The 12,782-nt window shown below is 43.3% G+C and overlaps 1 protein-coding gene across 1 annotated transcript in view; it reads right to left on the reverse strand.

Moving 5' to 3' along the window:
• Positions 1–12,782, reverse strand: part of LOC138982213 (fibroblast growth factor 18-like) — a 60,937-nt gene that overhangs the window by 27,820 nt on the left and 20,335 nt on the right. Inside the window, exon 2 of the mRNA XM_070355438.1 lies at positions 9,291–9,471. Coding sequence (XP_070211539.1) covers positions 9,291–9,351 — 61 coding nt within the window. The 5' untranslated portion in view covers positions 9,352–9,471. The remainder of the gene's footprint in view (positions 1–9,290; positions 9,472–12,782) is intronic.

Genomic DNA, 12,782 nt, shown 5'->3' on the forward strand with positions numbered 1-12,782 from the left:
CCCACCCTCCCTCTAGCGACCGTCTCATCCTAAGCCGTCTCAAGGTTGTGTTAATGTTGGATAAACATGGTCTCTTTTTGTTTGGATCGCCGACGCAACTAGTTTTCCGCTTGTGTTGTTGGTACTCCCATAATGAGTGTGATATCTGTTATTGTTTATCCGGTCCCAGTGACGTTTTTATTCCTTCTTTTATTTTTTTTTATTAAGCCGCCTTTATGTCATAAAGCGCCTTTAGGTTTCACTCTGTTTGTTTGTTTGTTTCTCTGTTTGGTTATTTCTCTGTTTGTCTACAGATAAGACTTGTATCTCTGGTACTCTGGGGTTTCTTGGTTTTTTAATCTGTGTGTTTGTTGCGGAGTTCTATATTTAGCCTAATTACAACGCGATATGCCAGTCTGTTTGCCAGCTTGTTTACACGCGTGTGACTTTTTTCTACTGCAAGTTAACTTTTGCCTGTGTGTTTGTGTCCTATAGTTTGTGTTTTTGTGTGTGTTTGTCATACACGTGTCATTTTTCAATCCGACGTCTTTTTTGGTTAGTTCGTTTTTTTGTTCTATCTTCAACATTTTCTTGTCTATTGAGACTATTCGTCAATTAATGTTCTGTTTAATATGTTCATATAACATGTTTCGCACGACTGTTGTTCCCCCCCCCCCCCCTACTTAAAGTTAGTTAGTTAGCTGTTGCTTTTCAGGTCCAGCGGACCATAATAGGCCAAATCAGGACACCCCCCCCCCCCCTCCCCTTAAAGTTCCTCCCTACCATTTTGGTGGGTGTGTATAAAACTGTATACCAGGTATGTGTTCCTGTCAACGATAATTGCAATTACTTAATTTTCTTGTTAATTAACGTGTTATTTGTACATTGTTTTAAAGAGTGTGTCTATTTTTACCTTTACCTTTTTTTCCCTTAAAAATGCCCTCCTCATTTTTGGTGGGTGTGTTTGTTGCAGGTATGTGTCCCTGTCAAGTTTAATTGCTTCTCGCGGTTTTCATGACCCGACTTCACTGTGAGATGAAAAATTGCATCCCGTGTCTTTCTCCCTTCTACATTCCTTTTTTGTTGTTGTTGCTTGTTGGGTAACCTTTCTCCACTTTCAAGTGTCTGAAGAATTAGGCTTGTAACTGTTCTGTGTCTGACAAATTTGAATTGCTGTGTACTTGTTTCCCCCCTACTCTGTGTTGGTGTGGAAGACTAAATTAAGGTTTTATAAGTGTGCGGGAATTATGTACGTACAGTGGAACAGCCTTTTACGACACCACCACCCCATCCCGCCACCCCCACCCCCATCCCGCCACCCCCATCCCGCCTTCCCCACCCCCATCCCGCCTTCCCCACCCCCATCCCGCCACCCCACCCACATCCCGCCCGCCCACCCCCACTCCCATCCCGCCACCCCCACCCCGCCACCCCCACTCCCATCCCGCCACCCCACACCCCCATCTCACCCCCATCCCGCCATCCCCACCCACATCCCGCCACCCCCCACCCACATCCCGCCACCCCACCCCCATCCCGCTACCCCCACCCCGCCACCCCCACTCCCATCCCGCCACCCCCACCCCCATCCCCACCCCCATACCCACATCCCCACCCCCACCCCCATCCCGGCACCACCACCCCCATCCCGCCACCCCCATCCCCCATCCCCCCACCCCGCCCCCATGACCCACATCCCGCCACCCCCAACCCCCACCCCCACTCCCATCCCGCCACCCCCACCCCCATCCCCACTCCCATCCCGCCACCCCCACTCCCATCCCGCCACCCCCACTCCCATCCCGCCACCCCCACTCCATCCCGCCATCCCCACCCACATCCCGCCACCCCCACCCCCACCCACATCCCGCCACCCCCTGAAATGGCAATTACCATACTCAAGTAACGTCCCCATTTTCCCTGAAATTTGCACACAATCGAAGTACCCCTCGGTGTTAGTTGAGACCTTCACAGTAAGAAAGCAATTACACTAAGCCATAAACAGGACCATTCCAATCTCATAAACTTTATGTGCTTTGAGTCCTTTCTCAAACGCTTTGAAGACGTATAGGGCTTCGATTCTTGCTAGGATTTAATACCCTGAAATCTCTCTTCAGCCCCTGGAAAGTGAAATCTTTACTGCTCAGTAGCCCATGAGAGTCTTACGTTGGCTGGACATATTGTTCGACAGTTTATGGCCTCCTGTGCGCTGGGGTGAAAGTCTACAGATGACTTTTTAATACGCCAACAATGGTCAAAGCTGTGTGAAGCATACTCGATGACATTACGAATGACTATTTAATAAGCGCGTTACGGTGAGGTCGTGTTTATGCCACTGCTGACGACCATCGGGGGTGAGGACAGGTGAAAGAGAAACATATTGGTGACATAGACACACCTGAGGCATGTCGTGCTTGCTCAGCTGAAATGAGCGTAGGTAGTATTTATTTTATAATAAGTTTAAATTGTCTGAAATGGCAATTACCATACTCAAGCAACGTAAAGTTGCGCCGCCATTCCCCCCCTCCCCCCATCGAACTAAAAAAAAAGTCGCCTACAGTACTGGCCGATCGAAATCGTGTCAACTTACGAATGACGGATAGGAATATAGTAGAACCTGTGGTTGCTGCTTGCTCGTGTATTCAATATCTGTTTCTTCGTCTGTATGTGTGTTTGTCTTTGCAAATGATGGAACTTCACTGCAGTTTTCAGTATAGGTACTTCTTCAAAGACATTTAGTGTTCGCCAAGAAGCCTATACCAGAGTGCACATCCACCCAGCGCTCCAGAGTCAGTCATATCTTTAGCACATTTATCAGAACTAGGGTAAAGGGGTGACGAAGCCTGATCCCCCGGATCAGCAGTGAATAGCCTGTGCTGAGAAGTGGGTACTAACCAGGGGGTAAACGGACCTGTTAAATGGCCAAACGAACTTTAATCTCAGTAGCTACAACACATAAATTATTGACTGTACCAAACAGCTCGGCCAAACCAGCTGTCACTGACAGGGTCGCGGTAAACTGTTTTTCTTTAAAATAAAAAACGCTCGCGCTGGACCCGAGTACTCTTCAGACTGGCTCGCTCCCCCAGTATGAAAGTTTTTTGTCTTGTGCACGTGGATTTAAAAAAAATATATATATACATATTATTTATTTATTTTACACAATAAAAAAAATATTAGAGTAAAATAAAACATTAAAACGTTCATAATAAACAATAGTAAACAAGAATTTAACACAAAACAAAACAAAAACCCGGATCACTCTGGCCGTAGGCGGACGTGCCTACCACCAAGCCACCAACTCTGACAATTCTGTCAGTGAAATTTAAGGCTATTGGGTGCTGGCAGGCTGTTCTATGAGGCTGGCTGTTGCCGTTTGAATTCGTCCTACGCCAAGTCGTTTTTGTGGTTTATTTCGCATTTAGGTCCCAGGTAACATTATGAAGTTTTAATACGATCAATCGGACCTATTATCAAGTTAGTGTATCAACTTTTGAACGAACTGCGCCCAGTAGCTTCCCAGCAATAAGCTGTTAAGTGGAGAAAGACACACACACACAGACTCACACACACACAGACACACGATTAAAGTCTGCTGAGCCCAAGTACTAGCGTACTCGGGGATAAACAATAGTAAACAAGAATTTAATAAAAAAAAAAAATTTTAAAAATAGATCGCCCATGCCGGGAATCGAACCCGGATCACTTTGGCCATAGGCGGACGTGCTTTCCACCAAGCCACCAACTGGCTGGCTGTTCTATTAGCCGAACAGCAGTTCTATCCCACCGCGAATTGCGCCCACCGCCAAGAGTCGTTTTTGTGGATTATTTCGCATTTAGGTCCCAGGTAACATTATGAAGTTTTAATACGATCAATCGGACCTATTATCAAGTTAGTGTATCAACTTTTGAACGAACTGCGCCCAGTAGTTTCCCAGCAATAAGCTGTTAAGTGGAGAAAGACACACACACACACACACACACACACACACACACACACACACACACACACACACAATTAAAGTCTGCTGAGCCCAAGTACTAGCGTACTCGGGGACAAATTATATTAAGCCTGTTGGGGGGAAACCGCGAGGGTCTCAGTGTTAAAATGTTTCTTGCATGATCATTGTTTTGCTTGGGAAATCGTGATCTTTTGTTAAACCCAAGCGTAATTTCAAACATAAAATAAATATTAAAGCCGTCAAACATTCGTCTTCCATTGTGAGTTTGTTCAGTAAATTGCTGCTTAAACAGTTTCGTGAACGTGTTTATAGTGCACGAGTTAGGGAATAACAGAGTACGATCGTGAGATAGGAGAGTGTGTGAGATATCACTCCTCCATTCATAGCTTCTCACACTTCTACGCCTAACGTAACAGCAGGGTGCGAGGGCTATACAAGGAAGCAATACAGCGATGGTTTCTATTCACAAGATCGATAACATTTCCAAATCGATCTCCAGTGAACCCGCTATCGATCACTGATTGGCTGTACAAGTTAATAATGGGTGATTCCTGACAACCCTTTCATCGCTGTTCGTGAGGCATTGCACACATGTATGTGCCCCTTGGACAACTACTTGACGACCTGAATATGAGCAATGACTTCGGTGTTTTCGTCCGTTCATTGCATGTGTATATGGATAAAACGTGTCTACACATTAGGTAAACCTTTCATTGTAAACCACCCAACGAGCATTTCAATTTATGTATAATTACAATTTTACAACGAATTACTGTTTGTTTTGCATATGTAAACCAACGATAAGACTTTAACAGAAATAACTGACGAGTTACTTTGACTTTGATGCTTGGACTAGCTGGCATTTTTTTTGCGAGGTGGGGGGGGGGGGGGGGAAGAGAAGGGGGGAGGGCGCAAGAAACTTGGTCGAGGGAAGAGACTTAATTGAAGAAGGCCAAAGGGCACTAGTTGATAGAAATGATAAGGACTGGGTGGCCGAGTGGTAACGCACTTGCGCTCGGAAGCGAGAGGTTGCGAGTTCGACCCTGGGTCAAGGCGTTAGCAATTTTCTCCCCCCTTTCCTAACCTAGGTGATGGGTTCAAGTGCTAGTCTTTCGGATGAGACGATAAACCGAAGTCCCTTCGTGTACACTACATTGGGGTGTGCACGTTAAAGATCCCACGATTGACAAAAGGGTCTTTCCTGGCAAAATTGTATAGGCATAGATAAAAAAAATGTCCACCAAAATACCCGTGTGACTTGGAATAATAGGCCGTGAAAAGTAAGATATGCGCCGAAATGGCTGCGATCTGCTGGTCGATGTGAATGCGTGATGTATAGTGTCAAAAATTCCATCTCACACGGCATAAATAGATCCCTGCGCCTTGAGTCCGAGTCTGGAGATACGCGCGCGATATAAGACTTCATATAACATAACAGAACAAAAAGAGAGAAAGAGAACCTTGCAACCAGACTTCAGACTTATACAGAATGTTGAACAGATGAAGCAGTTTTTCACCAATTGGTGTAGACCCTATTTTTCCTCTCTTTCCTCTGTCCCTTTGTGTCCTAGCTTAGTTTCTCTCTTCGTTCCCTGATCCCCCTTCTCCGCTCCTTAATGGTGTTCATGTAACGAGGATCTTACGCCTCGAGGGTGAAGATACGGATAAATTGTCAAGCGCTCAATTCTGTCTGTCCCTTGTTGAACTGTCTTCCCCAGTCGCTGGGTATTCCCTATGCATTATTCATTGCATAACAAAAAGACGCGCGCCCAGGGAAAATCTATTGCTTTTGTCAAGGACAGAAGGGGGAAAGTCTAAACGGGAGGAAACGTGGGACGCAAAAGCAGGCAACAAATTCAACATTTTAATTAAAACCTGCCGAGAGAAAGAGAGAGTCTGAGAGAGAGAGAGAGAGAGAGAGATAGAGAGAGAGAGAGAGAGAGAGAGAGAGAGAGAGAGAGAGAGACGGAGAGAGAGAGAGACGGAGAGACGGAGAGAGAGAGAGAGAAAGAGAGAGAGAGAGAGAGAGAGAGAGAGAGAGAGAGAGAGAGAGAGAGAGTCTGAGAGAGTCAGAGAGAGAGGTGGAGAGAGAGACAAAGAGAGAGAGAGACAAAGAGAGAGAGAGAGACAAAGAGAGAGAGATAGGGGATATGTATGGTAGAGCGTCTCTGAAAAGGGTTTATGGGGGATAGGGGGGGGGGGGTGAGGGAGGGGCTGCAGAACGGTTAGGTGTTTGAGTAAGTGCACATGTGTATGCCTCTGCCTGCATGTGCGTGTGTGTGAGCAGGAGTACACTGCATGTTGAAATAGACATTTGTTGCACATTCACAATCAGAGAAAGTGTACACTCAAAACAAAGAAGATACCATTCTACCAGGAGTCTCATATTCAAACATGCATTGTGCTCTTTTCTCCCCGCCAACCCCCCCCCCCCCCTAAACACCCCCCCCCCACCCCACCCACCCCCTCCTTAAACCTCCCTAATACTTTTCATTTCATTAATCACCATCCTTTTCAACAAAGTCGTCCCCAAGCTGTCAGAGATCCAGACAGAGCGACAACTACGGGACAGTGACTGACATACGCAGAGTGCATTGACAGAAGGGCTCAGCACTCGCTTCGGTTACTGGCATCCCTCCAGATCCTCTGTTTGTACACTCTCAATTAACACACACATTTTTCACAGTGACGTTACAACGTAAGGATGTAACAATAACAGAGTGATGCGTGCGTGTGCAAGCGTTAGCTATTGTTTTCTGCTTCTCAGGAACAAAGGACGTCATTCTGCAGTATTCTGATGGTTGGTATATATGTTACAGTTAATATGAGACGAAAAACCGAGGTCCCGTGTACACTACATTGGGGTGTGCACGTTAAAGATCCCACGATTGACAAGAGGGTCTTTCCTGGCAAAATTGTATAGACATATATAAAAAAAAAAAATGTCCACCAAATACCCGTGTGACTTGAAATAATAGGCCGTGAAAGTATATAGGCCTACTCGCCTAACACGCTTGAGATTTACTGGCCGATGTGAATGCGTGATATATTGTGTAAAAAATTCCATCTCACACGGCATATTGTAAACGCTATGAGCCTCCCTCTGGGAGGGTATGTGCGTAGAAATACTCACTATAATAATAATAATAATCTGTGAAACCAGGGAATACGTGTATTAACTAGGTAATACATGAATTAACTGACGAAAAAAACCCATTTAATTCATGTATTACCTAAAATAGTACACAAAAGAAAAGACAAATGCAAAGAAAGTTTGAGCGTTGGCCATATTATTCTGTTCTCGAAGAATGATTTCTTCACTTATCTACTTATGAATTCGATATACTTGTTTATGTGTCTGTTTATTTTTTTAATTCATTATTTATTTCTCTATTTATTCTTTTATTTTCCATCAACTCATAATAAATGTATAATTTAAAAAAAAAATCTTTTTACCAAGATTGTAAAATAACCATCACCGTTTGTGAGCACTAATGTCTCAGAGGAAAGCTGATCCCTGCAAAAGAGAGAGAGGGAGAGAGAGAGAGAGAGAGAGAAAAAAAAGAGAGAGAGAGAGAGAGAGAGAGAGAGAGAGAGATACAGACAGACAGACAGACAGACAGACAGACAGACAGACAGACAGACAGACAGACAGACAGAGAGAGAGAGAGAGAGAGAGACAAGACAGACAGAGAGGCAAAGAAACAGAGACAAAAGAAACAGAGTGGGAGGGGGCAGGGGGAGGGAGGGAAGGGAGTGGAGCGGGGCAGGGATGGGGGGGGGGGGGAAGAAAACTATAAGTGATAACGATGTCCATCGTCACATTGGAGTGACAACTAGCTGGTATAGATGTCGCGGTAAAGCCTCTGGCAATGATTGACGCACTCGATAAGTGAATCCATTTTCTGACTGTTATAGACTGCAGCCATTACGGCGTCTGATACAAAGCAGAACATAATAACGTGAATAAAAGGCTTTACTGCATGACTCTTCATCAGTAATTATGGAAGGAGGAATGTTATGGGATAATGATGATGATGATGATGGTGATGATGATGATGATGATGATGATGATGATGATGATGATAATGATCGTAATGATGATCGTAATGATGATGATGATGATGATCGTGATGATGATGATGATGATGATGATGATGATGATGGTGATGGTGATGATGATGATGATGATCGTGATGATGACGAGGACAACGAGGGCAACGAAGATAACGACAAGGATGATAGTGATGAGGAGGAGTGTGAATTCCGACATAGATAAGCACAATCATGGTGCAAAGGATAAACATTCAAGGCAGTGATATTTATTACTCGTGTTGCCAACAAACAAACAAACAAACAAACAAACGCACGAAAGAACAAGCGAACGAATATTGTTATGCCATATTTGATCTGTCTTCCCCACTCGAAAAAAACCCACAAAAAACAGAACAACAACAGAGGAACTTCCAAAGATGTGACATCTACAAGAACTCAGATTTAACAGCAGCCAACCAACCAATTCATGAACAAAGTAACCAGACTAATCCTTCCCGCCAAAACAGTTGGGCTCTAAATCTCAGAACTGGCAAGTCTTTTACTGGATATCAAAAGTCCCCTCCACTTGGACAGATACCAACAATCAACAATCTGAATTTGTTTATGTGCAGGGTGAGAATTTGTGTATGTCTATAATACATTTCTTAATTAAAGACCACTTGTATCCAAATGAATCGGTAAAACTAATTTGTAAAAAAAAGTCTAAGTCTGCACAGAAAGCAATCAGGATATTGATTTATTGGTATGTGTCCAAGTCGAGTCTTATCCAAGTCTTAGGCCAAAAAAAAAGAATAGTCTGTTTACGGTAACATAGGCAAACAAAAAATAGGGTCGGTAGGTCGGGATTTTTTTTTCTCCAAAAAAACATATAAAATTTGTAAGTTATTTTGCCAATTTTTTTTTTTTTACTTTTTTTTAACACTTTTTTTCCCCAAATGCCAAAAAAAAGTCTAGGGTCGCGCGAAAAAATAGGGTCGGTCGGGATACCGTAAACAGACTAATTTTTTTTGTTGGCCTTATCCCTTGTAAAACGCCTAGCCATATCTTTGGTGGTGAGCTGAATTGTTCACACGCGAAGGACTATATTGCCTTTAATACATTTGTTGGGTTGGTTGGTCGATTTGTAATTGTCTTTGTTGGCCTAGTTGGGTAGTAGATTGGTTGTTTGCTGGCAAATATTGATCCGCGTGGACGTTTTGACGTTCTTAAGTTGTTTTGCTTTATTTTCATTTTGTAGAGGGAACAGCGATATGAATGTTAACACTAATTATTGAATAATTGTTAATAACTCACCATTTTGGCCCCTTGTGGATCCTTGGGCATCAAGGGCTCTTTTTCGTGGTTGCAGGGTCATTCGGACGAAGCGATTACTGCATTGCGAGAACAAGAAGTACTTTTTGCGGTAGCTAGTCCCACCTATGTGTTTCCCTAAACTTTTCGCACTTGTACCAAGAAGGTCGGCGGAACCATGTACCTGCAACAGAAATGAAACAAACATTGAAAGTTAAGCGTCAACAGCTTTTTCAATTTTTTTTTTTTAGAGATACTTAACTACAATATATGTTAGCATGTAGGAATGAAAAAGGTATGGAACGGACATAGAAAAGGTGTGCGTTAAGCGGAATCATTTACCTGCCATACACATGAATCGAACAGGTAGGTGTGATACAGGTACGAAACATGCATGGAACAGCAGTGTGTTTAGCAAAAGAGAAAGCAAGAGAGAAAGAGGAAGAGGATCGCTTCACTGACACAGGGTGATAGAAATAGGTCTGCATCTACTTTTTCATTTTCATCTGATAGAAAACTCCCAGGTCACGCTTCAAACGTAGTTCTTGCAAGAAAATGTGAGTGAAATAAATGGAGTGAATTGTTGATGCATAGCTTGCAAATTCCATATATCTCGGATTAAACACTCACCACATTAATACAATAGTGCTCAGCCACAGTGAAAGCACACGGTTTGTGATTTGTAAAAAGGTTTTTGTACAGCATCTTTATAAAAGCCACAAGTCCTGTCATTCATGCACTCCTTAATTCATTCACTAACGACATTCTGCGCGCAGCATTGCAACAGTCTGAACCGTGTTTTCCCATCGTCTCGAAGACACAAGCTGTTTATTCAACCAGAGGCAACACTCTGAATCCTATCAAACAAATTTAAACACTTTGAATTTGGAGGAAACGAAACTCTACTTGAAAGCCTAAACTCGCAGTTTAAACTTGTGTTAAGCGCTCGAAGAAGAAAGAGCAAAATGGTGGACGCAGTTCAAAGAAACGTTTGCGCCGCAATGATGTCGTTGCAATCCGTTTCCGCTTGAGTTATGTCCCTTCCCCTCTTCCAGTGCGTTAAGAAGACAGAAGAGAGCGAGTACCGGTATTTTCTGGCCCTCCCTTTTACCTTTTGTTTTTAACGCTCTCATAAAGGACAAAATATGCGACAACATTAGTTATTTATGACTTATTTACTGGAGAACTCTTCGCTCAGGAACGTTAACCCGAAGGGTGGATTTAGCGGTGACACTAACCTCCCCTTACGAGTGTCGGTTTTGTGGACAGGGCAAAAACGAAAACGACTTTCTTCAGTAGCCATAAAGGAGGGCGGTCGGCCAACAAAATCAAATGTGGTCCACGCCGGCGAATTTTGAATTCAAGGCTAAAGGACCGTGCGATTATAGAGAGCGATGTTATCATCATGGAGAACTAACGACTCTTGATCTCTGTGAAGCTTGGACACTTCTAGCAAAGTCCTGGCTAACGGTCCTGCTCTGCCGCCTCCGCTTTCCTTGCCTGTTTAAGATCACACGCCTTGAACTCGACGTCGACGTGTGACGTCTACACACTCGGCACATGGCGTCAAGCTTCCTTTGGGAGTAAAAGAACACTCGCGCATTGGTGAATAGTGGACTGATTTTCTTTGATCCAGATGTAATTTCGAACCATGCACGCACAAGTGTGACAACACGGATGTCCAGAACTCGCGTCAAAACGAGGTCATGGTTTTCAACGTGCTGTCACCAGCTCCAACCTCTCTGAATACTGTCAAGAAAAGGGAAAAAAAGTAAAAAGTAAAAAAGAAGTTTGTGGTTGTTGGAGGCGACAGAAAAGATTCGGAGCGGGGTGAAACTAAGCGTGAGAAACGAGTGATGACCAGATAGCTACGCATCGTCTGCTACGCGCGTCGCTGCTATCACTTTAGGATCGTGTGCACAAAGCCGACAAAGGGAATTAATTGTGCACATCGGCGGCGCACAATAGCCGCTAGGAACTCCGTCGCCTTTTTCAAGGCTTCGGTTGGTGTTCTTAGATATGTACGTATATTGCTATTTCATATGTTACGTGGATTTCCATTGGTCAATTGGGCAAAACTGAGCTCAGTGCAAAAGTGATATCGACGACATTACCGTCGATATCAGTTTTGATATCGACGACCTCTTTATTGCTTCCCCACTTCAAAAACAAAAACACCTAAATTTAAAAACAAACAAATATATATGAAAATGTAATTATCCCAGAATTTAGTTGAGCAAGTGACTAAAGACTTTTTGAAAGGAAAGACATTTTAAAATACTGAAAAGTACAAGAAAAGAGTGAACAAAAAGAAATAATAATCAGAGGGAGGGATATGGAACAGCCAAAACTAAGACAAATACTTTTGTAATTTCTTTACAGTAAATACAAAATGTCCAGTGAATTAGCAATATATCTAACATTGACTGACTGTGTGATGATATCTTCTGCTATTGGTCTGTTTCGACAGTGATATCAAAATCTCGACCTCCGGTCTCGATTTTGATATCACTGTCTCAACAGACCATAGCAGAAGATATCACACAGTCCGTCAATATTGGGTCATATGCGTCATTTTTAAGGACACACACACGTTTGAGAGAGAGAGAGAGAGAGAGAGAGAGAGAGAGAGACAGAGACAGAGACAGACAGAGACAGACAGAGACAGAGACATGTAGACAGACAGACAGACAGACTGACAGACAGACAGAAAGGTGGTGTGTGTGTGTGTGTGTGTGTGTGTGTGTGTGTGTGTGTGTGTGTGCCGTGTGTGTGTGTGTGTGTGTGTGTGCGTGCAGTTTACCTGAAGTCGCAAGGTAATGTGACATAACGTACTTTAGACACCCAATTTACTTATTGCTTGAAACTCGTGTCTAAAATAATTATGTTTGCTGGCTTAAATTTGTATGCATGTGTTGCAGGACCTTTTTTGTGTGTCTATTTAGATTCCTCTCTTACAACATACAGGTTCATTTGGAAACCTAAGCACAATGCTCGAATGTGGATCCTATATACCAGATGTTGTATATGAAACGATAGTCAATTTGAATAAAGTTTTTGTTTGCACCAATTTGGAGACTTCAACTTTGATCTACATTACCCGTAGTTCCATATTAGTCCCCTTCTATTTCCCTGTGTGATCTCGTTGAGGTTTTTCGTTCGTGAAATTATATTTCTGTGGGCGGTTTTATTTGGAATCTGTGGGGGGAAATAACTGTTTAGATACGCTACCCGGGACACGGTGGGGGTAAAAAAGAGTACGAGAGTGCTCATGGGTGTCTATGCCCTATATCAAACACTTTTTCCCTTCAGGAGCGCACTGAGGTGAACCGTAATATCTTGCATGATCGACACTCAACTATATCCAACTCAGCGATAAAAGATAGAATCTTGTCTGTTTGCCTTTTGTTGAGAGACAGATGGAGACATTTCGCGGAAATGTATTTCCTGTAAAAGTAAGTAGCCTAAGTATATTGGGCGGAGAGTTTTATAAAT

This window comes from Littorina saxatilis, linkage group LG12, assembly GCF_037325665.1.
Source record: "Littorina saxatilis isolate snail1 linkage group LG12, US_GU_Lsax_2.0, whole genome shotgun sequence".
In the NCBI taxonomy this organism is placed as follows: Eukaryota; Metazoa; Mollusca; class Gastropoda; order Littorinimorpha; family Littorinidae; genus Littorina; species Littorina saxatilis.